Source organism: Poecilia reticulata, chromosome 16 (assembly GCF_904066995.2).
Source record: "Poecilia reticulata chromosome 16, P_reticulata-male-v2, whole genome shotgun sequence".
Classification (NCBI taxonomy): Eukaryota; Metazoa; Chordata; class Actinopteri; order Cyprinodontiformes; family Poeciliidae; genus Poecilia; species Poecilia reticulata.
The window spans coordinates 31,498,831-31,525,215 of NC_088845.1; the positions used below are offsets into that span (position 1 = coordinate 31,498,831).

The 26,385-nt window shown below is 38.8% G+C and overlaps 2 protein-coding genes across 3 annotated transcripts; one reads left to right on the plus strand and one right to left on the minus strand.

The window, feature by feature from the left end:
• Positions 1–570: 570 nt before the first annotated feature.
• LOC103478789 (uncharacterized) lies at positions 571–10,761 on the plus strand. The gene is made up of 8 exons (XM_008432843.3): positions 571–1,373; positions 5,008–5,120; positions 5,450–5,553; positions 6,085–6,259; positions 6,332–6,440; positions 6,795–6,880; positions 7,767–7,837; positions 9,149–10,761. Exons 1-8 carry the CDS (start codon positions 930–932, stop codon positions 10,351–10,353), a joined length of 2,307 nt encoding a protein of 768 aa, XP_008431065.2. The 5' UTR covers positions 571–929; the 3' UTR covers positions 10,354–10,761.
• Positions 10,762–13,972: 3,211 nt separating this feature from the next.
• On the minus strand, positions 13,973–24,641 carry LOC103478790 (dysbindin-A-like). Of its 2 annotated transcripts, none has more exons than XM_008432844.3 (10): positions 24,449–24,641; positions 23,578–23,628; positions 21,514–21,564; positions 21,253–21,313; positions 19,915–20,047; positions 18,366–18,498; positions 16,175–16,197; positions 15,228–15,374; positions 14,919–15,047; positions 13,973–14,772 (listed from the first exon to the last, which is right to left on the minus strand). In XM_008432844.3, exons 1-10 carry the CDS (start codon positions 24,502–24,504, stop codon positions 14,543–14,545), a joined length of 1,014 nt encoding a protein of 337 aa, XP_008431066.1. In that variant the 5' UTR covers positions 24,505–24,641; the 3' UTR covers positions 13,973–14,542. The 2 variants fall into 2 exon arrangements, with proteins under 2 accessions (XP_008431066.1, XP_081453328.1); XM_081597202.1 differs by lacking the exon at positions 24,449–24,641 and adding an exon at positions 24,046–24,143.
• Between the last annotated feature and the right edge of the window lie 1,744 nt (positions 24,642–26,385).

The following is a 26,385-nucleotide window of genomic DNA, read 5'->3' on the forward strand; positions in this document are numbered from 1 at the left end:
GGTCAGGACCTGAGGTCAGGACCTGGTCAGGGCCTGAGGTCAGGGCCTGAGGTCAGGGCCTGAGGTCAGGACCTGAGGTCAGGGCCTGAGGTCAGGACCTGAGGTCAGGTCCTGAGGTCAGGAACTGAGGTCAGGAACTGAGGTCAGGTCCTGAGGTCAGGGCCTGAGGTCAGGGCCTGAGGTCAGGGCCTGAGGTCAGGACCTGAGGTCAGGACCTGAGGTCAGGACCTGGTCAGGGCCTGAGGTCAGGGCCTGAGGTCAGGGCCTGAGGTCAGGACCTGAGGTCAGGGCCTGAGGTCAGGACCTGAGGTCAGGGCCTGAGGTCAGGGCCTGAGGTCAGGGCCTGAGGTCAGGACCTGAGGTCAGGACCTGAGGTCAGGACCTGGTCAGGGCCTGAGGTCAGGGCCTGAGGTCAGGGCCTGAGGTCAGGACCTGAGGTCAGGGCCTGAGGTCAGGACCTGAGGTCAGGGCCTGAGGTCAGGGCCTGAGGTCAGGACCTGAGGTCAGGGCCTGAGGTCAGGGCCTGAGGTCAGGACCTGAGGTCAGGGCCTGAGGTCAGGACCTCAGGATGAATCAACAGATGATCACATTTGCTTGCCACTTCTGTGGAGTTTATTTCAGAAGACAGTGTAGCGTATGGATGAAATGTAGCTGCTATTCTCATATCAAATGGGAAAATCTGTAAATTTGGCTACATATCAGTTTGAGGAGCTGTTTGTTTCTCATATGTTAAGTTATTTGTGTTCTTTGTAGCTCTACTGGCCACTGAAGGTATTTGTATCTTCACCACAGGGGGACAGCTAGAGCAGAGCCAATCAGCCTGCAGCAGGTGTGATAATGAAGCTGGCAGGTGAGCTGTGACATCAGATCCACGGGTTTTCCTGCTGGGTTCCACTTTTCTCCGGCTTTGCTCTTCCTGTTGGCTGGTCATGTCGGGTTTTCTCTGGCTTCTCTGGAGTCTGTTTCATGTCACACTTGGAGGCCCGGTTCTGCATCCGACGTCGTCAGAGGAGATGATGAACAGCGTCCCCATGCCTTCCTCCTACCGCCTGCCAGTTTTCCTGCACGCATCGATGCCGCTGGTTCCAGCGGAGCTGTTCCGACCAGCTCCGTACGGAGGGCCTCTGCCCGCCGGGCTGGCCGGGCTGCTCGCCCCCCCGCCGCGGCAACATAAGAGCATCCCGGAGAAGGTGGCCCGCGCTGTGGAGGCTTGGTGCGGCACAGAGACAGTTTCGGTCCGCGTGGACCGCTTCCTGCTGCGGGCCTGGAACGTGCCATCCCTGTTCCGGATAGGCTCGTGCGCACCGAGCGAAGTGACGTCCCGGTACTTGTACTTCCAGTACGGCCTGCTGGAGTGTGGCGGAAAAGTTCAGGTTAGAACGATCATCTTACTGTGAACTGATATGTTTGTGAAAGAGGACAAATATTAGAGAAAGTGATTAAACCAAACCCTACATATCACTGTCTACACTCAAAGAAATTAATCTTTGACCTAACATAAGTTTTATTTATTTATTTTTCCAACAGGTTATACATGATTGTGTTTCAGATGAAGGCAAACAAAGATATAATCTCACATTATAACCTTATGTTTATCTAAGATCAAATTAACGAATTAACATAACTATGTCAAATCACTTCAGATTGACAAAAGACAAATTAGTTGAACTAACTAGACTTTGTTAGTCTTTGTTAGCAAACGCTCATTCAGTGAACTTATTTTGCATTTGTTCACTAAATATAAGCAAATTATGTAACTTTAACAACTAAGTTTGGCTTTCCATCAACTGATTTTTAATTAAACATTTTTTCCCCTATATTAACTAAATTCAAGTTTGTAAACAGGCTCCACACTCGATGATGAAATGGGTCTAATGTAATTTTGTTAATGTCTTTATTTTAACACCAAAGATTTAAAACATAAAAGAATTTTAACCAAGTTAAAAAATACCAAAACTCTTTTTCTCAAAAACACAATATCAGTTTGGCACCACTGATATTGGATGAGGTGTCCAAGATCTCATGTCTGTCACCTATTTGGGGAAATAACAGATTCAAACCACAGGGTTTAGAATATGACTTTAGTAAAATACGGGACCTTTATAGTGAAGGAGTCTTGATGTCCTTTGAACAACTGCTAAACAAATACAGTCTGACCCAAAAGCACTTTAAGTACTTGAATACTAGAAGCTTTGTTACTGCCTCACTGAAATCCACTGCTGAACCTCCACTCTCTACTATGGAGAATATTTAGTTCACCATCAGGGTAGAGGCCTACTTTCCCAATTTTATATTTTTCTTTTAGCTTTGGAAGAAAATACTCGTATTTAGAAGCATGAAAAACTGATCTACAAACATGAATGGAATAACTCATGACTATTGGCTCAAACGCAAAATATTAACACAAGGTTTAGACTATTGCAATACAAATGGTTATTTACAACGTATATCACTCCTGTAAATCCATTTCAATTCAAATATTTCTGATGTGTATGTTAAATGTAATATAGATAAGGATACTCTTTTCCATTGCATGTGGCAATGTATAGAGCTTCAAACTTTATGGAAGGTTATCATGTTCATGATTGAACAGGATGTTCCAGAGGACAGTAAACTTTGATTACTTCACATTTTTCCAGATGGATTTAAAGGACCTACAAAGAGAGAGAAGCTTGTGAGTTTTTGCCTCTTGCAGGCTGAACATTTGATTGCTCTGAAGTGGAGGAACATGGAAAGACCAAAGACAAATGAATAGATCAAATTATTGAACATGGCAATGGAAAACTGACTTGTATAACAAAAGGAAAGCTTCCAGACTTTAAAGATATTTGGTTTTCCTTCCTACATCTTGCCAAACACTGACATGTAAGCTTGATTTTTCTTTTTTTTGTGCAGATAGTGAGCCCTGGGGTTGTTTTTTGGGGGCTCGGGGAGGAATTGCACATAATTTTTGTCTATTTTTTTTCCATGTTTTGTTTTGTAGCAGAAAATTCTAATAAAAATATTTCGGGGGGGGAGGGAACTAAGGGCCTGCTCAAAAGTCATGGAAACGGAAAGCTCATACTTGTTAAATATTGGTTGGTACTCACTCATGGCACCAGGATTCTGTATTCAGTTACCTGGTCCTCAAAGCAGACATGAGCCCATCAAGCGGTGTGGTTTTTACACTACACCTACATTGGTGCAGCATTCAACCAAAATTAGCCTTCATAAAAGGATTATATTAATTCTGGTACAGGCAACCCTCTTTAAAGTAACTTCCAAACAGACCATTTTAAGTGAAAGGTGAGATTAAGAAAAGGGGGGAAAAAACCCAACAGATTTTGTCTGTACACAGATTATGTCTGAACGGTCGCGCCTCTTACCCTGTTTAACATGTAAGTCTAGCCAACCTCCACTGATTTAATTTTGACCGTCACAAACTTCTCCATGTATTCCCAGCTCTGCACACCCATCTGCTCTGAGGAGACTACCTCTTCTTGCTCACTGAGCTTGTATTCGTCACTTCTCCTAAAATCCACTTTAAACTCCTTGGTGTTGGCTGTGTAAAGGATCAAGTTATTAAAAGTGCACCACGCTGTGAGTCGCTCCACCTCGATCCTGCAGACAGATTCATCCCTGCTGAGATGAGACCTGCTACAGCTGTGTCATCTGCAAATTTAACAAGAGTGCTACTTTGGTGGACTGAGTCATGTGTATGTAGAGTGAAGAGCAGAGGGCTCAGCACACATAAAGTACTTCATATAGCAAAGTAAATGGCATTACTCCATTATTTGCTTGAGTTGAAGCAAAAAGTAGTCAGTCGAAACATTCTTAAGAAGGTCACTGAAATGCTGACTGAAACATCTGATTGTAGAGAAAATTCTCTCCATGGGCTTTGAGTTTGGCCAGTTTGCTGACCATATTAGCCCTGTGATACCATGGTCATTAAATCAGCTACTGGTTCATTTGGCAGGTTCCAGGTCCTGTTTGAAAATAACATTTGCCAGCAGTGTGAAGCATAAACTGCACAGCGCTGAATTTAGAGTTGGTGAAATGACAGCCTGCAGGTCACATTGTTCTCCAAATATAGTGGACCTAAAGTAACCTGGATTTTAAACCTCCCCACTCTGCTGCAGAGTCTGGGGCATTGATTTCCATCTTAATGGAGCATTCTGTAATAGTCTTGTTTTTCTAGAAAAAGCTGAAGAGCTCGTTAGCCATTTCTTAGACACTATTGATGTTGTCTGGTTTAAGAGTGGCTTTAAAAAAGGAATGCACCAATTTTAGTTCATGTACTGGAAATGTTTCTAAAAGCCATTGAAACACTGACTGCAGCTACAGTACGCATCTTATAAAACTCCATCAAACTCTTGAATAGGTTGTGTTTCACAAAGGGTGGCTATTATTGCTCTCCAATCACACTCTTTCCTTCCACTAAACACTTTATGAACATGTTTGGATGGCTCTGAACAGACGGTTTCCTAAGGAATAACCTTTTCCATCTTCTGCTCACTGTTGTGGCTATCTTTGATTTTCTGCTAAAAAATTGATGACATTTCTTTCCATAATTACATAGACCAACTTACATGAAATCCTTTTCAATTGGCCTAATAAATAGTTTTCAATTTAAAGCATACAATTAACATGTCTGCATAATGAATGTGTCAGTTTTATGCTTTGAATTGATTTCTTAAAGATTACTTATTGATTACTTCAGTAATACCCAATACACTAAGATGCACTTAAATGAGCTACATGTCAGCTTGCAGTTCTTTGGTTGCATTGATATGAATTCTAATCCATTTCTGAAATGATTATTTTTTCTTTAGTTTAGCACATTAGTTGTTCCAGTTTTCAACTCAAAGTAGTATTGGAATATTACACACTTAAAAATTCTTCAAAACCAAAGACCCCACATGTCACAAACCTCTATTGTTCTGTGACATTTTCTCCTGCTTGTTTTGTTGACTGGATACAAAATGCGTTGCGTAAAAATCTGAAGGTCTTTTTTAAATTTCATTCCAGGTTGCTGGTGGTCAGCTGGTTTATTCTTACCTGTTGAACTACACTCCTCCCTCACAAGGCTATGTCATCAGAGTTTTTCCAATTAATCTTCCCATCCACTGCTATTATAACAGGTAATTATTGATAACTACAATTTTTGTTGAACTCTTAAAAAGCTACATTAAGGAAACAGAAGTGGAAAAACACTTTTCCAGACCACAAAGTAGTTCATGATTAATGATGATCAGTTCAATGAAGAACACGTATCTTAATTTGGCTCAGTTTTATTTGTACAAAGAACCAAAACACTGTAGCAATCCTAAATATCCAGTTAAAAGCAAGGACATGGCTCAAATCATGTTATGATGTGTTAAAGAGACTGTTGCATAATAAGCTGCTTTTAAACAACCTTCTTACTTATTATTTATCATTCTGACATCATATGAATCTTCTTGTGCTTCAGGTTTCATTACTCTTACAAAGTTGGTTATAGACCACAAGTCCAACACACAACTTTTCTGAGGAGTATCAAGAGTAAACTAACTTTCAGCCTTACTGTCTGTAATGGTGGGTATTTTTTATCTTCAGAATTTTGCTTTTTTTAATTTTTTTATTTCTGAGATTACTTTGAAAGGAATTTAAAGTCAGTTGCAGATTTTGTTAATTACTGAAATGCACATTTAAAGTCTGTCTCTAAAAGGTGCATCTCACTGGCCAAAAAGTGAAGCACCTATAGGAGAAAATATCTGCTTGGGAAGAGAACTCTTTACTCTTTACTCCCTGTGGGATCATGGGAACGGGCTAAAACTCTTCCTATTGGTTCCAGTGTTGGGCCTCTGGTCCAGTCTAGCCCTGTTCTGGAGATGCCAGCTCTTTGTAAATATCATTTTGTTCCCTTTTGCTGGTTGGCATGAGTACGATTACATCTAAATTGAATAACTTCTTCTGTGTGCTTTCTTTTGGTGAATCGATGTCTAAGCTTTCAGATTCACATGTCTGTGCAAAAATCCTAATTTAATGTGTTTACTTAAGCTGAAATATGTCTGTCAAATAATCTGAAATACTTGTAAATTGAAAATTGTCTTCTGTTTGTATTAGCCCAGTGGGAGCCCCTGTCCCCAGGTCATACGTTCTATTTAGGAGAGCAAGTTTATTTTTTGGCTCAGGCGGGAACTCTGTTGGCTGGAGAGAGGCTTTATGTGGATTCCTGTCAAGCCACAAGTTCTGAAGATCCAAGCAGCTTGCCTAAAGTGGATATCATCACCAATTACGGGTATGCACCAGCCAACATACACATACTGTGGCATTTGCTTGGCTATTTCCTGATTTTAGTTTATTGTTGCAGTTGCATGACAGACAGCAGGAGGGAGGGCAGCAGTTCTCAGTTCCTGTCAGGAGGTGGCAGTGTGGTGAAGTTCTCAGTGGATGCCTTTCTGTTTAGAGGAGTCTCACAAGTAAGGTTCACAGTCTGCTTAATGTACTGACTTCTCCAGGTCAAGTCTCTGAGGAAATGAAAGGAGCAGAAGAAAATGTCACTAAGTACACACAGAGGTGTGGAATTAAAAATAGCCTTTTTCCTGATGAAACACCTTCTGAAATCAATGGTTGGAAACTTTAAAACGTGGATTTCTAAAGAGCATGCTTTTACACTTGTAAAGCTTTGAATGAGTACCATAGACTTCAGTTCTCGTCTGGAACATGTAGATGTTTGCACAGAATCTAGCAGCGTCGTCAGCAGCCATCTTGGAGAATCCCATGCTTTCTGTCCTCCTGAGAAAGTTCATGGTTTCCACCCACATTGTCTGCAGGTGCAGCACCTCCACTGTACACTGTCAGTCGGTCTGAGCACTTCAAGCATCGCAAAGTCCTGTAACTTCAACAAGGCTGCTGGCAGGTTAGTGACTGAAGAAAATTACAATTAATCTAAATATTTTTTTATATACTGACAGTAACAATTTTGCTAATAGTTAAAATTGCTTTAGTATGTCTATTATTTAATGTATGGCATGGGACCACAGTACTGTACTGAACATCAGACGTTCAGTACAGTACTGGTGTTTTGATTTTCTTGAACTTGAGCCTTCTCTTGAAACACTAGACAGAAAAAAATACTGAATCCAATTATTTATAATATGTTGAAGTTGTGCCTTTCACTATCAATTCAACCTGGAGAGACTCACACCGAAAATGCTGCAATTAGAAACTTGATGATGCTAGTTAGTGTAAAGCGTCTACCGATTTGAATTTAAGCCTCAAAATGTCTTAATGTTTGGAAATTGGTGAGACGATGGTGGCTACAGTGGTAGCTTGGCCTGCAATCGGCAGGTTGCTGGTTGGAGCCCTCCTCCACCCTCTGTTGTTGTATGCTTGGCCACTTCACCCATCTTGCCTACTGGTCAGAGGGCATCGGTGCACGACCGCCTCGCTTCCCAAGCACTAGCTAGGACTGACTGTATGAGTGTGTGTGAAGGGTGTTGGGATAAATCACTATACATGTACAAACCAGTCACCATTGGAGTAAACTGTCTTGTAATTAATGAATTAATTATTATTAATAATAATAATTGTTAATTTTGTAAGTTGTATTGAAAGATTCATGTGAACCTCCGACTGTAGTGTTTCCAAGCAGAACATTTTTATTGTGACATGACCTGTTAATTCATATGTTGTCTGTTCATTGTTTCCACAATGACATTTAGAAAAAGTATTTTGTCACCATATTTCACTGAGTAAAATATACTTAACAAACTAATGAACAGAATTTTCTGTTTGATATGTAGGTGGGAAGAAATGTTGACTTCCCCCACAGTGTGTTCCTGCTGTGATTCTGTGTGCACTGACACAGACATGTGTAAGTTTGCAAATTATGATTTATGATATTGCATCATTCCTAGGCCTGTCGCGATAAACGATAAATCAATTAATCGCACGATTAAACCTATCGACCTCATTTTAATTACCGGCTCCATCGTCTCTTCCTGCCCTTTTTCTTTCTGTTGATGACACTAAATGAAAAAAGGCTCAGCTCCGGTGCTCTCCACTGACCCTCCCTTCCTCATTTCCTTAGTCTAATGTCCAGCTCTCACTACACGAGTTGTCGGCCCATTTTCAAACCCTGAGAGACACATTAGCAGACAGAAGGTCTAACGGTTCGATCGGGTTCGTCGTGCCGTGTGGTGTCCAGCCACATGGTCACAAAATAAAGGCTACAAGTTCAGTTAACTCATTTTAAAACCAGGCATTAATCAGTGCTTTACTAGAATCTACCTGTGATGCATGTGGCTAGAGTCAGCCTAAAGTCCTGACCGAATGAAAATCATTATAACCTATTTATGTCACGTTAACAAAGAACAGCTGAAAAGTTACCGAGTTCATCAACTGCGGTAGCAATTTGGCTCCAACTCTTCTCCTTGTCATTCTATATTCTTAGCACGAAACGTTGAATAAATATTAATGTTGTTTCCACATATCATCTCCGATGTCCGCTGGACTTCGTGTTGCTGTTTCAGCTGTTTGGGATTCCCCTCCGTAATTTCCCTTCAGAAAGCAGGAGGAGAATCCACGCTTTCTGATTGGCTACCCCCTGATTTAGATCGGAGCGGCCACGACGATCCACCGTAACACACCACACACTGCAGGATGATCGGTTACTAACCACAAGCGACAAAGGGCAAAAAATGGTGTAGTCTGAACTACTGCATTAGGTAGTGGGATGTGCCCATCTTTATTTAAATCTAGTGATTACTGAAGGCCAATATAATATACAGACTTCATAATCGGCACTCTTTTGGTTGAATGCAGTATTTTTTTCCACTTTGGCTTTATGTTGTTTAGTTTTTATTCAAGTACGTTTTTTGTTAATGGAGACTGAGAATCCATTAACACTGGAACTGATTAAGTTTATCAGTTCCAGTGTTGTATGTTCTTTTGAAAATAAAGTGTATCTATCTATGGCAGGAAATCACATGCATCATTAGTCATTTCCATTAAATCAGTGTCAAAAGGTCTTGAAACAATATTATCGTTTATCGCAATAATTTTTTAGACATTTAATTGTCCAGCAAAATTTATCGTGACAGGCCTAATCATTCCTCTACCATTTATTGAATGTGACCCATGACCCTATATCTTTGACCTTATTTGGTTGTCTTCTTTCCCACAGCTGTGAAGAACCATGTCAGAAGTTCAGGCTGGCTTGTTGATCAAAAGTTGGAGAATCCTACTGCAAGACAGAGATCTTTTGAAGCTGAGGAAAGAGAATATTTGGATCAAAAAGTGACCAATAAAGACAATGTGGAGGATAGTCAGGCTTTTCTACAGGACAGAAGTAGTTTTAAAGATAAAGAGTCTGTTGCTGGCAGAATAGAATGGAGACAGGTGGTGATCCTGGGACAGGAAAAGGCAGAAGAGCAGACAGAGAAAAAAGCCAGGAACCTGAAAAATGAAGACGGTGAGCTGAAAATGCTTCCAACACACATGTCAGATGAAGCTAGATCACACAATGTAACTGCTCAGGATGGGGAGGAGGGGTTAAATTTGAGAAAATCTGTGTCTAGGTTAGCCATTGTCAATAAAAGCTCAGATGCTTCAGGTACACAAGAAAATGATAGTTATGGCATAGAGTATCATCTAAGCACTCAAGGTTCTTCTGGTATTGTTTCTTCTTCTGAAGATGCCATCACTACTCGTTGTCCACATAGTCACAGTGTTAGTTGTACGAATGCTTATAGTGCCTCCCACAAGGAAAACCATAATTATAATGAGGGACATAGCGCAATATCTAGTGCTGTTGGTATTGAGGACTTTAGCTCTGTTAGTGTCAGAAATAGTTCTGTTAGATTGTCAGAGAAGGTTATACCTGAGGTGGATTTAGACTTGTGGTCAAAATGGGTCAAATGTGTTGATAAATCGACTCTGACCACAACTCTCCACACATCAGTCCGAGCAACAGAATCCGTAAGCGGTAATGGATTGGATGGAGATGCTGATCTACAGGTCAAAGGGTTACCAACAGGACACACTCATCTACGTTTGCTCAGGAACCTGATTTGTAATGATGGGAAGTTGGACATTACTTCTGGCTCTCCGGACCAAACTCTTCCTCAGACTCTACTACCGGCTGAAGGAAAGCTAAAAGATTCTGGCACCAGAACAACACTTCCTAGTTTTGGTTCTCTTTCCATTAAATCAGGGCAAACTCATGCTCTCAACCCCAAGCATTCTGCCATGGTAACGATGACCACTTCCTTTCAGGACTCTAACGGCAGTCCTGTGATTGACAAAGGCTGGGCTGAGGTGGTGCCAGAATGGGTTGTGCAACATTTGGCTTTTCTTGTGCAAAAAACAACTCGGGTTGTACAGAATTAGTCACAGACTTGTTCACCAGTCCCATCAGAGTTTGCCACAGAGTTTTTAGGTATCTTGTTGACAAAACTTCTACACGAAAGAAAAAGTTAAGTTGTCATTTTAGGATAAATGTTTAACTGTGTAGAAGCCTTGGTTTGAGAGAATCTTGTTACCAGTCAGTCTTATCTAGACTTTGGAATATTGCATTAAAGCAGTCTGAGTCCATAAATGTTTCTTCTTTCTGGAGCCCATATCTCAGTTAGTGAAATTCCTTAACTGAGATATGAGATTATAAGCTAAAACTTGTGGTAGCCTTTCATAAAAAACTTCCTTGAAACTGGACCCAACAGAGTAACTGGAGAAATAATACATTTACTAGCTGTATGACTGGACAAAATGTTGATTAAATTTCAAGCTGATCGGTCTCTACCAGAGTTTGATTTATTACAGTGTTTAAATGCGTTGTATTCATAAAGAAAGTTGACTCTGTCATGGCTGTTTGAAGAACTGTAATACCAAACAGTTCGTCATCCAGACTGCATAATTCTGGCCTAAGCACTCTATAAGCCTCAGTGAGAGTTTTGGATATGCGAGGTATAAATATAGTTAGATGTGAGTGCTTGAGGTCAAATCCCAAATGCAGTTTTGTTATGATGACTAGTTTGTTAAAAAGAACCAAGACAGAAATCACAAGAGGTATGGTGGTTTCTCCTTAAGGGATTTTTTGTGCACACTGAGTGACTAGAAGTGCAAAACAAAATTAAGTAGCAAATTAATGTAGTATGACTGTATTGGGCTGTAATGTCTGATGACCTGTGCCAGAAGTTGGTCGACTCCATGGATCACAGATGTGAAGCAGTTATCAGAAACCATGGTTATGCAACTAAATATTTTATGATTCTCAGGAAAGTTGAATCTTACAGGATTTCTAAGTTTATACAGTATCTTTTTGAGTTTGGAAAGATGTCAACACTGCAATTTTTTTGAACATTGTATTTGACTTCCTGTAAAATGATATATAATTACTTTTTCAAAAAGAAAAAAATAGACTTTTTAGACCCAAAAAGAACAATCTTACTCTCATTAGTCCACAAAATCTTACGCCTTTTCCTTTTAGCCCAGTCAAATATGTTTTTCAAGTTGTAACCTATTCAGCGCAGCATTTTTTTTCCCCACTGTGGGTTTCTTGCTGGTAGCTTGGCTTCACATGGATCTCTGATTATTAGTTTTTCTTTTTCTTGTCTTTTTGGTTTTGGCTGCCATTTTAAAGTGTTTGATATCATTTTAGATGAACTGCCCATCATTTTCTGCACCTTATAGATTTTCCCCTCTTTTATTAGGGGAAAAATGGTTTGATCAAACGATGTCCTTCTTCTGAACAGTGTCTTGAGCGACCCTTTTACTCAGTTTTTCAAAGACAAATCCACATCCAGCATATGCAACGTCAGTTGCCTTGATCCTTTAAGGGTCACCTGCTTAACACATTTTTTCACATAATCGATGACCTCACTAACTGAACTTGGCACTGCTATTTTTTTTGAACACACCCCTTTCAGGAAATGATTCAGTTTCAAAGAATCGGCAGCATGCACATCATGCCTGTTGAGTCTGTTGGTTTTCTATACTTCTGCTAAACTGCCTAAAAATGTTTGTAATATGGAAGAAATTCAAACAAAACCAGTGATTTATCTGGCTAGTGACGCAAGACTATTATTTTGAATGTTTCATATATATATAATCAGCGATTCTTGAGAAGAGGGACAAAATGGGTTTAAATTATGACAAATAATGTTGTGGAAATGTAAAGATGCTAAGGTACAGGCTCCCAGTTGTAGCATTTTTCTGAAAATTACATTTTTAATGGACCTGACCCAGAACTTTGTCATCACCATCTGACAAAATAAATATAAAATAATTTTTAATGACCTTTATTAGCGATTTTTCTGTTTTAAAGACAAATGCTTCTCCAGAAACAAAAGAAATATTTAAACAAAAAACAAAGTCCATCTGATGGAGTTGACACTGAACTGAAGGTGGTGACAAACTAGTGAGTAAAAAATACTTCATACATGTGAATTAATGCAATTTATTTAAAATACATTAAAATGAATCAACTGCACATTTAAGTGAGATTTGTCAACACTGAAAGAGTCACACAGTTAAAAACTGACGGAGTTGACAAAATGCCGAACTACCTCAATTTATAATGTATTATTCTGAAGGAGGCCATATTGTAGCTCATTAGGTCCATGAAATCTTTACAGTATACCAAAATTAAGCATTTATTTAATCGTTTTGTAAATTGTCAGTTATAGAGTTGACACATCATGGTTGTCAACCATGTGTTTAAATGCTTTAAACACATTTTATTCCTAAATTGTTATTCCTAACAACTTGGGAATAAAATGGAAGAAAAACTAAATAACATAAGCTAACCAGAGCTAACTAGCCCTCTTGGCAAACGAAGAGAAAGGAAGTGGTCATGGGGTCCTCAGAAGTTCTGGTGCCCCCCAATAATGCCTGATGGTTTTTTTTTTTAAACATTCTTTTAATTTCTGACGGTGTTGACAAAAACTAGGGACAAATTTCAATGGAGTTGGAAAATATATAAAAATGATTTTTAATTCAATTTATTGATACTTTTATAATTTATTTGAATACTTGCACTTGATTTTCATAATATACTATCTTAGTATTCCTTTACTTGTTTTAAACTATTATACTATCAATACAGAACAGTATTGAGTTCTGCTCCAGGTCGAGGGTTTTTACAGACACCACCTACTACAAAGTTTAAAATAAAAAATATTCAAACACCAGGAAAATATACATTGCTGTGCTCATATGGCCCAGATTAGTTTACTCAGATATTTGAAAAAAAAAAAAAAAAAATTTGTGTATATTTCATTCAAATTTTGTGCTTTATCCATAGAACCAGTTTTGTCCCTCTTCACAAGAATCACTGATGTATATATCCATGTGGAAGTCTCGGGTGGTGTTTTCAGAAATGTGTTCTAATTTTATTATGCATTTTAATCACCGATTACCACACAGAGAAAATAAAGTTGAACATTTAAAACATATCAACTGGTGGTGTCACAGATCTTAAATGGTCCCATTAACAGTTTTTAAGGAAATTAAGTGATGGAATATGGTACAAAAGTAACCTACTGGACAAGAATAATAACACAAACGAATGCATGTCATTATGAATAGAAAAGGGAAGTCGGATTCAAAAGTGCTTTGGATAAATTAGAGATTATCCCAGTCAAGTGCTATATGTCCAGTCTGGTGTTTTCATGAACTGCTCCATCTTCTCATTGCAGTCCTTTCCTGTATTTAATGGAAAGCGACTATAACTCAGAACAAGATGTCTGAAACATCTGTTGGTCCAAGTTTATATTGATGCATAATGACTGGACTGGTTTCATTGTCAGCTCAGCTGTATGTCTTCACACAGATAACTACAGAACATGGCTACACCTTTCCAGCAACTTTCTATCTATCCATAAAGTGTCAGCAGCAGTCAACATAATTTGAGTTTGGAAAATCAGTTTTATTGGACAAGTGAAGTTTAAACGCTACTCAAAGCACAGCCTTTTAAAGACTCATTTCTAAAACAAATTAAATCCCAAACGCCTTTGTGGTTCAAGTAAATTTATTACAAATATTTAACACCAAGACGGCTTTGCTTCAGATGCCCGTTTACATGGAGGAATGTAATTAGGAATCAAGTGAAGCAACATGCTGCCATACCATACTGTTAGCAAAACAACTCTTGTTAAAGGGTTTTTTGATGTGAGGTTCTGTGAAATTATTTGACCTAATAGTTGATTCACAACTCAGTCTGGCAGACTGCTCAGCTCTGACTGGAACAAAACTCACTTTAAAAAATACCAACTCAAAGTCCAACTTTGTACACAATGAGGTGAATCACTGTGAAGGTCCACTCCATAGCATTTCTTTAAAAGCTGTAACATCTTTCAAGCCTGTCTGTTCTCAAATTAGAATATTATTATACAACTTTTAATCTTTCCTTTTCTTTAACACACTTTAATCAGTCATTCCCAAAGGAGCTAACCCTGTTATCTGAATCAGCTGAATCAGCAAGGACACAGAAAAATGAGGGGCTGTAGCTGTTGAAGACTGGAGTTGAATGCCTGGGTTTACAGGAACAAAATTCTTTTACTGATTACTGAGCTGCAGTTCTTTAATTCTGAGGTTTTTCCATTAGTGGATCTGCTCCATCGCTCTCATCAGAGTCCCACACCGTGCCAACATCCTGCACAGCAGCCAGGGACATGTCTGCTTGGACATCCTCCTCATCTGACTGAACCAGTGGCTCCTTCTGCTGCCACTCTGCAGCCTGGTCTGACTGACTGCTGTTTATGGGAGGAGCTTGATTCAAGGACTCCAAAGAGGAAGAATTGAGGTCTGGACCTATTGAAAGATGATAAGAATGGTTAACTTGTATCATTCCTAGCTTTTGCTGTGTCTCAGCTCCAACTCTAGCCAGTTACATCTGATGTTGTAGAGGACTGAATATAGAGACAGGAATTCCTTTAAATTCTCAAATTTAAACAAACCCGAGGTCAGAGAGGATCCACAACTGGAATCTTCACCAGTGGAATTAAGAAAATCATCCAGGGCCTCCAGGTCTGATAAGTTAATAAATGTCATCTGATCCAGAACAGCCACATCGACCCCTGCAGACTCTGCCAACACACATCAGCATACAGTTAGAATTCTGGTGCACCAAAACTCCTTTCAACTGTCCATTCAATTTTATTTAGGTAGCAAGATGAAACCTGGTACAGTTTATGTTTATCTGATCATTCAGATTTATCCTGTCCTCAGTGGTACTTAAAATAAATGTTTAAAGAAAAAGAAGTCACCTTTGCCCTGTAGGCATCCAGTGGACAGATACTTCTCTACGTCTTGGTTGAAGGCTTCCTCGTAAACCTTCTGTCGCTCTCGCAGCTTCTGCTGCATAACCAGCTCCATTTCTGCCACTCTCTGAGCATGCTCACACTTCAATTCAGCTACAAAAGAAAACAATTATTAAATATGCAAGCTTTTTCAAGGGAACTGAAACCACTCCGTGCCGCCATAAAACCTGACTTTTAGACCCGTTGTCTTCATATTGTATTTCACCTTCATAAAGGTCAGACTAACAGACAGCAGACTGATGCTTCACACAAAGACAGATCAACAATCTATTGAAGGCCACACAGAGTGTCCATGTGTTTCTGTCAGCTACTGATGAATCAAAGCTCAAGTTGATACAGTGAAGTGAGAAATCATTATGAGGGAGCCATCCAGTTTAGGATGGATCGTTTACTTTGTTGCTTGTTCACCATTATGCAAACAGTTTCAACATCATTTGAAAACCTTTTTAATAACCTCCCCCACACACACACACACACACACACACACACACACACACACACACACACACACACACACACACACACACACACACACACCAGCCCCCAGAAGAATGCTTCCATGGTTGCCAACGTTGAGAATTTGTTATTCTCTCCATTGAAACAACCTCTTAACCTGATTATTTGCCCTGAATTCACTTTAGCCAACTGTGTTGAAAACATGATGAAAGCCTGGATATCATAATCAATAATAATGTATTAATAATAAATTATATGATTAATAATAAATTGATCTGAAAATACATAATTACCTACATCATGTGCTTATATTGTCAGCAATAATAATAAAAAAAACCTTAACACAGTGTTTTTTGGGGGAGTGTTTTCTTTACAATGCCAACTCATTTTTCATTTCTGGTTTTAATTTCTACACAAAGAGAACAGATGCTGCTTACCTTCCAGTAAATCCGCCTCCTTCCTGCACCAAAACAGACAGGTTCTGTTAAAACTCAAGTAATATGTCTGTTTCTTTCATTTGCTTTTTATGCAGAAAGAAATGCTCTGAACATAACCAAACCATGTCCTTATTATTCATCAGTATGGCCCTCTTTATTATATTTTGATAACCCAAACTAAGTCACAGTTTATCTATATTAACGTCCTTTAACAAAGGACCAAACTTGAACATCATTTTATGAAAGAAGGTTAAACCAAAAAGTTTAATTTGATAAACTGAGTAAAAAAAGAAGAAATATAGAAACGTAGTCACAAACTAACTGTGAGGACAGTAAAACAAAATGTTACAAATGCAAGAGGAATTTCAAATTTTACATGAAGCCATTAACATATTAGTATAAAGTTCTTGGCATTGCTGGTGTTCTGCAGACGTCAGCCGGATTTTTCAGGAGGTTTTTTTTGTCTCTAAAGGTTTTAAATGCAGGAGTCCTGAAAATAAATGAACTCTTCCACCCAATAAGAGCCAACATCCTTTTTTGATGTTCACCGTCAGCTAAACTGTGTGTTGCATCACTTCCTTCAAAAATGGCTGGTGTTGTATTTGAAGAAGGTTTAATGCAAAAAAGTGTGAAACTGAAACGGTAACACTTTATTTGAAGGGGGTGAATAAGACGGTCATAAACACAACACCTGTTATGAACATGAATAAGCCTTCATGAATGTTTATGACTGTCATAAATATTCATTCGGTAAATCATGACACTTTTAATACAAAGTTGACATTATTCAAAATGTCTTTGTTATGACAACTTGACATTAACTAAGAAATCATAACTGATATAAATTTGTTATAAAAGTATTACTGATAGCACTTTAAAAATTTGGTAACTTTATGTTATTAAAGGTAAAGTTTAAACAGTTATGATTTCTTGGTTAATGTCAAGTTGTCATAAAGACATTTTGAATAATGTCAACTTTGTATTAAAAGTGTCATAATAAATTAAGACACTTTATGACAACAGTCATAAATATTCATGAAGGCTTATTCATGTTCATGACAGGTGTTATGTCATGTTTATGACCGTCTTATTCGCCCCCCTTCAATTAAAGTGTTACCACTGAAACAAGACAAAACACAGAAATACTTGGTTTACAAAACACACTGTGGCGAATAAACACGACTTTATATCGATGGTCACTAACGGTGGAGCTCAGCTTACACATTTGAAGTTGTTGTCCGACCAGAGCAGCATACTAACAACTTAATCCATCATGGTTGTTGTTTTTCTTCCCACTTGCGCATGAGGATGGAAAATAGTGAGATTTGTTGTCACTCAGGTCAGATGAATGCAACCTGGACGTTAGGTCACATTTGAATCGGATATGTATCGGATACCCAAGTGGCCTGGGTCACATTCAAAAAGAATCCAACCTGTGTTGTTCAGACTGTCATAAAAAGATCACAAACTGGTCGCATTACGTCAAAAAAAAAGCGGAATTTAGTCACGTCAGGCTGCAGTTTGAATGCAGCCTATGTGTGAGCGCAAGGAGAAGTTTTGAGTACAAGCATTACAAGTTTTGAGAAGACAGACATGAAGTCCTGCTTTCAAAAAGAAAATGTAAGCAAAAGTATTAAAAGTCTTGAGAACAAATCCTGCTTTCAGACTGAAAATGTGTGCTATTGGATTATGGCAGAAAAATGGCCCCATATATTTGCTGCCTTCGAAGGATCTGGTGTACATAGGATGGGTCCTTCAAAGGTCACGATACAGGATGCAGCCCCGGAATTCAGACACACTGATGGTGTGTGTGTCCTTCAGCCTTGTGGTTCTACTGTGAGAAATTCTTAAAGCATCAGCATACAGAGACATTTTGGACAAATTGAACTTCTCCTGTTTCAAAATGACTACACAAAGGTCCCTAAAGAGTTCTGACCTCCACAGGAAACCTGTAGAATGATTTAGATTAGAGTGGAGACCATCATCCACCATCAGTGTCTGACCTCACAAGTGTACTTCTGAAAAATTATTTTAAAAATCCCATAAACACACTTAAACCTTGAACAAAGCCTTCGCAGAAGAGTTAAAGTGTATGTGATTTTCCTGATAATCTTTCTTTATTTTCTGGAAAAAAATGAACAAACCTTAAAGATAAATGACTGACAACAATAGAAAAAATCAAATCCCTTACCTTTTCTTCTTTTTATATTCTTCAAGTTGACTCGTATGATGATTTTTTACAGTCTGTTGCTCACACTGACAACACAGAGTTTCCAGATGCAGCAGTCTGCTCTCCATCTCTGCAAATTCACCTTCTAGTTGAGCTAAAACACATTCAAAATAAAACACATTTATGGAATATACACACCTGTTATATTCTCATCTGTTTTAGAAAATGACTTAATTTTAATCAAATAGTCTAAATTCAAAAAATTTCCTGAAGGTACTTCTCATGAGACATAACTCATATTGTGTCATATACAATCCAAATTATGTAAATAGTTTTAATAGATTCAAAAGACAGATTGCATCTCGTCTTCAGCAGGCAACAGTTCATTCTGTTCAGTGAACCTTCAGTGCAGCAGAACGAGGTCATTGCCTTTAGAGGAAGTGTGTACTTGACAGGCAACAACAGTTCCTCAGGTTAGGCGTAACTGGTGTGGTATCTTAAATGTTAATGAATGAATGAATGAATGAATGAATGAATGAATGAATGAATGCTTTGTCATTGTACCGAAGCACCACAAAATTCATTTCAGATGAATCCATCCAGAGAAGACAATAACCAGACGAAATCAGTGGAGACAGGCAGCCTGGGGCTGCTGCCACTGACAGCACTGCTCTGTGTGTTAGAGTGAGATCAGGGAGTGTGTATCTGCAGGATGGGGAAGGAGATGGGAAAGTGCGTCATGTTTACATACCATCCAGGAGATCTGAGACTGACACAGGGGACCCAGTTCAGATAGTGACAATATTTTTCAGTTGATAAGACTTTTAATTTTCATCTACCCTAAAGTCTCACCATTACATCTCCATTGTTTTTCCAATCATCCAAATTAGTGTGGCCATCCCGCTGGACCGAACTAGCAACTTCTCCAAGACTGATTCCACCCCCCGGTGAGCACCAGGGTCCACAGCTGGCCTGCCAATCTCAGCAAGAATCACATCCAAATGGCAGCTCTGGTCCCACATGTTAGTTTGAGCGTTCACCAGTCAGATTCATAATTTGTAGATTCACAGGATGTGCAAAGAGAGGCTCCAAAAAGCAGCACAAAAGACAAAGCAAAGCAGGGAAAAAGTGGGTAGGGCTGTGGGTGGGTAGGTTAGAGAAGCTGCAACTCTCTAACATTTTGTTAGCACTCCTGGGATAATTCATGTGCACCAACACTACCAGAAAGTCTTACTGCTTTACTTGCATAGTTTGAAGAGATTCCCATGTCACTAGCATGGCATATTGAAAACATGAACAACAGCTGAACAACAAAATATAAGTCACTTACAACTTTCATCTCTGAACAATTTTCCCTCTGTTTGCAAGTTTGTCCTATTAGGTCATCTGACCTAATAGGACAAACTGACAACAATCAAACTAAGTTGATGTCTGTCAATAAAAGACAGAAGCAACTGGATTGTCATTTTTAAAAATTCTGCTTCCCTGAATTCCCACATTCACAGTTTACTCCATTATAATGGATACAAGAGTGAGTCATTAATAGAGCAAATCTGGAACACATACACACCTATGTTAGCAGTAATGGCATCAAGTTCGGTGATGAAATCTGGTAGGCTTTGCAGTTGCTCCTGTAGGTGTGTCAGAGCAGCTTTTCTCCTCTCCCAGTGTGCCGACAGCATCACTATGTCACCATCCACAGACTAAAAAATAAAGAAGGATTAAAGATCAGAGGTTTCATTTCTAATCATAAATGCAAAACAGGGCCTGAAATGTGCAAACGCCACTTTCTACGAAAAGGTAAGAGTTAGACGTACCAGTTTAATTTATAATTTTTTTTTACAACAGACTAACAAATAAATTATGTCAAGATGTGAAGCACTCAACATCATTTCTGTAAACATCTAAATACCGTTGTGATGCCCGTGTGAAATGCAGCGTGATGAATGCATTGGGGTTGATGAAAGATGTTGTAAATGGGAGGATTGGGGGGAACCAGTTTTCAGAGATCATCAAAATCTTCTGGCCCATGATGACTGGCTTATAAGCTGATTTTGACTCTCTATAGCGTTGCTCTTGGATCTATGTGTTAAACTGGGTCAGAGCCACCTGAACCAATCCATCCCTGTGCATTTACAGGTGTTAAACACTCTGGGGCTCCTGCCAATCGGCTCCTACAAGGCAAATTAGCAGACGGGTGTTTGAATGGGTTAAAACAAATGGTTAACGCTCTGGAGCCACTTTGAGGAACAACATAATTCTACAAACTTCTCCATAGGTGTGGGATATCACAGAGAGTGCTGTGCTCTGCCGTCCTGGATGGCATTATTAACATGGCCAGTCCAAACATCAGATTTTACCACAACTACAGCTCAGGCAACAGAGAAATGCTCATCACCATTCATAACATCTGTTTGACAACATATTATCATCAAACAGATGTCTGAGGTTTGTGTCAGAAGTAATATCAGAGAAAGATTTAATTAAAGTGAGTGTCACACTTCCTACAGACTTTTGAAACTAAAACTCTGAACTTGAGAGCCTATTGATTAAATCAGTGTTTCTCAGCCCTGGTCCTCACTGCCCCCCTGCTCTGCATGTTTTAGATGAGCCTCTATTCCAGAACAGCTGATTCAAATGATTGCATGACCATCAAGAACTGCAGAAGCCTGTTAATCACCCAGAGATACAATTCAAGTGTGGCAGAAGGGAAACACCTAAAACATGCAGGACAGGGGGCGGTGAGGACCAGGGTGGAGAAACACTGATTTAGAAGGTTCCCTGCTTTAATACTCCTGATTCAGCTAATGGCAGTTCAGCAAACGCCTGTTAATCAGCCATCAATTAAAATCAGCTGGACTGAAGCAAGGACACACCTGAAAAAAACAAAACAAAAAACAGTCCATACCTCTGCTATCTGGGTACAGGTTTTGGTTCTTTTATGGAGCAGAAACCAACTCTTCTCAAACCTAAAGAAAGATAAGAACCGTTTCTTTCCATCCAAACATTCTGGGTCTGCTTTACAGAGACCAACCAAATCAAGGTCCCAATGGGTCAGAACGCTTTCACCCAGACAATCAGATCAGTGCAAAATAAACAGCCCAGTGAACACATTGTGCATGTCAGAGAAGGACAACCAGGGAATTACAGAAGCATAGAATCTACTGACCTGTTCAAAATGTCAAGTCCTGCACCTAAAAATGGAAAACCTTCTTCCAACCTGAAAGAAAGATTCACAATGTTTTAGTGACAAGAGTCCAGGAAGCTACTAGGTGCTGCATCCAACACACACTTCAACACACAAGGTAGGCTGGTAGAAATGGTGTTGCAAATCATAGTCATACCTCCTGGAAGTTTGTAGTTATGAATCACTGCTTAAAAAGTTTCCGGAGACATTGGTATACTTACACAAATTCAGAGGTAAGTGACAGATTCTCCAGTTACATTTATGTATTCTAGGGAACATTTGGTTTTAACCAACAATTGTGACACGAGATCCTCTTTTTTAGCCCTAAAATGCATTTTGTGTACTTTGAATGTCTATGAGTGCAAAAAATGTAAATTTATTCTCTCCTAGTGCTGCATAGATATCTTTATATTGTCTTTGGGTTACATTTTTCAGTCTGTTCATTTTTCTCCATTTGCTATAATGTTTTCTTGTTTATGATGTCATTGCATTTGCTGTGGAACTGCTAAACAAGGTCATGACTAATCAGTTTTGTGCCAACTTTTTTCTTTTCGGCAATTTTGTAGTCCAAGTTCAGTCATGCTGAAGTTACAAGTAGTCAAGTCAAAATGTTCAGTTTTAGCTGGTATTAATGCACAAGGTTCCATACATCGTCCAACATTAGATAGTGTTTGAAATGTCGGCTTAGTTATATTTTTCTCAAGAATGTCCCCACATCTGTGGGGAAAGTCAGTTTTTGGAGCACTTAAGGATGAGTGCTTCAGCAACCTCTGCCAGTATCAAGAGTGATTTTCTGTCTTTGTCTGATTGAGGGTCAGTTCCTCCTCTATGCAAATGAGGGAAACGGCAAAGCTCCAAATAATGCTAAAATGACAAAAAATGATTATTTTAGACATTAATTTTGTGTGTTTATAATGACATCCTAGCCATTGGTGTGATACTGTACTGCATGTTCTTGGATATAATTATTTGGTTTTGTTTTTACCGTTTTTGTCTTGGGGAGACAGAACACAAATCCATTCAGTAACGTTCTTGACGCTTGTGTCAGTGAAGTCCTTAATTATATGAAGCTTTGTTTACTTCATTCATTTTGTAGTAGCATTAATATTTTAAAAGACATTTGATATGCATGGGTAGTATAGCTAAACTACACTCCATAATGCAGGTAGTTAGTATGGATGGAGAGAGTGACACCATTGTGATGCATTTATTTGAATGTGTGGTTCTTCATTCTCCTGTTCTGAGTCAGACTCTGGTTCCAACACGTGTGGTTGGATGGGTAAGTCTTCTGTTGTTAACATCTTTAATAAGTTTTAGAATAAATAGTTTCTCTGCCAGTAGATAATCATATCGCTGCCAACAACCTACAAATATGGCTGAGTGGGATGTAGAGGAATGCTCTGAGACCTGGAGGGGTTGGGGCATGAAATGTCTCATTCACATGAAAACAATGCAACAAAACAAGTTGTTCCAAAACAAACTTCAGAACAGGGGCTACAGTATGAAGGAATTCAGACCAAAGCATTGCAGTTTTACTTTACAGACCATGAGTGAATGATTTACATGTTAAAATAAAGTATGATATGTCCACTTTAAGTAAAATGGTTTTGTACTTGATTAGTGCTTTATCAAGTCCAGAGGACCCCAAAGTGCTTCACACTACAGTCATTAACACACACACACACACACACACACACACACACACACACACACACACACACACACACCCATGCTGATGGTGGCTACCTATAGTGCAGTCTGACAGAAGCGAGGCGCCACCAGGCCCTCTGACCCCCATCAGTAAAATAATATAACTTCTTAATATGCAATTATTTTTACCAACAGATGAACTGAAACTAACGAGAGGATTGTTCCGTTTTCTTCTGTGTGAGATTGTGCAACTATAAAAAAAGATTTTATTATTAAATATTTTCATTAATACATTAATACAAGTTGAGGGGACAATTTGTGAAGATCACGAAACTGGACCAGTGATATTATGTGCTTGTGGCATACACACAAACACAAATCCACAGATAACATCACCTGGATTTCCTCTTGGTTTTCGTCTCTTTTGCGTCTCCCAGGGTCTTGAAACTGAAACAGAGTGAGATGCAGAACAGGGTCATGAAGTATTCTGCAAAAGTAGGAGTTGGGTAAATTCAGGGAGGGTTTTTTTTCTGACAAAAGAGAAAACATTTTCTAGACCAGTCAACAACAAAGAAAACAATCCAGCCTAAAAGTTACACTCTGAAATACCTTCTTACGAACTAACGTTAATCTGTGCTTTCTACTTTGCTTCACTAAAATATTACACATTTAATGTACAGCTGAGCAGTTAAAAGAAAACAACTGACAACAGTTTTCAGCAACAAACGGTCCCATGTAAACTTTCTAAATGCAAAATGTCCCGACGCCACACAACTCCAGCCTTCAGTTTCCATTTAAAATGTTTGTAAAAACGAGATATAAAAGAAACTCCCTAATCTCTAAAATAGTTTGACAAATTAAGACTCAGCTTTGTTAAATCGGGAATAAACCCCGGGACTTCGGTAGCAGGGTTCTTTGGAGAGAGAATTAAAATAAAAGTGTAGCATAATGCACCAGGGTTTCAGCCGCTAGACTCGTACAGGGTTGGCGGTTACGTCATTTCATGCTCGTACGCGTCACATGATCGTCAGCTGAGACCAATAACTACAGACTGCGATCCAAACACGGGTGTCTGCAGATTAGGTCACCAAAAGGAAATCCAACTATCTAACATTTCTTTCAGTTTAATGCTGACAGTGCACCACAAACACGGTATAATAGCACATCTGCTACTTCAACTACTATAGTATAACTGCAGCTGTTTCTACATTATCTAGGATATCCAAACATCATGTTGTGGTCCATGATTAAAAAAGAAGCGACAAACCTGGTTGAGAAGTCCTGTTGGACCATGTGAAGTCTTTCTCTAAAATTTTCAAACATTTCTACCAAATTTCAGGGTCAGATTTGTTCCTGTGAGGAAGCTCCACCAAGCTGTGAACCTTCTTCTTTTCCGTTTAGCTCCTCTCTGTAACCTACAAACCAGGGAGGGACGCTTCTGCCATCTAGTGGAAGAATGCTAAAAAACAAGCTCTGCTGCTGCCATCTTGTGTACTTCTCTGGAATCACTGTCGTTCAATTATTTATAGGTAAAAAGCGTTGAGTGCAATTAGTTAAATGAACAAAATGAAACAAAAATAAAGATTAAAAGTATACAAGTGTAGCTGGGTCTATATTAATAGTTGTATATTTCCACAAAATGTGTTCTTTCGTGTATTTATCCGCTTCTACTTGACTTGCTGTGTTCCTCTGCGTCTACTATAAGGGGTTTGGTCCTCCAACTCCCTCTTATTTTCTTTTTCTTTTGTGCAGGGTCCTCCAGGACTATTATAAATATTAAGTTATTAATTTCCTCTTCCCTTTTGTTATTCATTTAGTAAATCCTGTTTTTAGTACAGTGAGATTTTTCTCAAGATTGTGGAAACATTGGTGTCATCATTTATTTGTGACTCAGTGAATGTCATGTTTTTTTAATTTTTAATTTTATTTTATTTTTCTCTTATTTTGTTTTTACCTTTTTTATGGACCTTTTTGCTCTGGAATAAAGATTGATTGATTGGTTCCACTGGGTAGAGATCTGGTTGGAAAACTTGAGCACATGCTAAGTGCTAATGCTAATATCTCCCGATTGACAGATTAAATAAACGGAGACCCTCCAAACCCAAACTTGATGTCTTGTGGTTTGTCTGATCACCACACAACGCAGAAATCCACCGGTCACAGTCTGTATATGAACAACATTCTCTGTTGCAGATTGAGTTCTCACCTGCTTTGGCACTGTGACAGAAGCTTGTTAATATTACTTTGGGTTTCTATTTTATTTTTACTTTTCAACTTTCAAACCTCAGCTTTTTGCTTTGTGCTGTTTAGATCTTAATCTCGTTAAATTCTTACTCTTCTTATGGAATATAGTAACTTCTGTTGCTGTTTCCCATTGACAGGACATTGCACAATACAAATATATCTTACTCAGTTTATAGTGTTATTTAGAGTATTTATTATACTAAGTCAGATATTAAAATGCAGTCATAAAGCTGTTAAATGACTGCTTTTGATGTAGCCAGGACTGACTGCAAAGTTCATTCTGCTGAGTTCTGTTTTCATCTTTTAAGCAATTTCCTTATTAATTTAAAGAAAGTTTTTCTACTTGTACATAATGTTATGTATGTAATTACATCACTATGTATACTGTATTAAATATGAGACAGAAATGTCTCAATTTGACTTTAAACATCCCTCTGCCTGTGTGGGCAGAATGATGAGCCACTGATGAGACAGAAGTGTTATGTGAAAAGGCCGACAGCACGGTTGTCTTGGTGACATGGTGTCCTTTATTAGTGAAGGAGTACTCAGTGGTTCACAATATGTTTGCAGGTTTTGTTGCACACCACTGCAATCACATCCAATTTTATACAATCCATTGTAGTCCAATAAGATTTTAATGAAGGATGCAATGTCAGCTGATTAAAAACAAATAATCTGAAGAGTTAGATGACTGTTTTGATTTCAAGTGAAATAGTTCTAAAACTCATATTAAAACTCAGTTTTAGAAGCATTTATAATGTGGTAACATATATTCTCTAAGTCAGTCTTCTCACGTCTGTAGCTGTTTTTTTTAACAGGAACATGTTAAAAAGAGCAGATTACTCCGTCCTGGCTTCTCTCCACTGGCTGCCAGTGTATTTTAGAGTGTATATAATTACTTTAAAAACATTTTGGAGGTTTTAAACAGTCTTGCCTTGCCTTATTTAGCAGAGCTTCTCC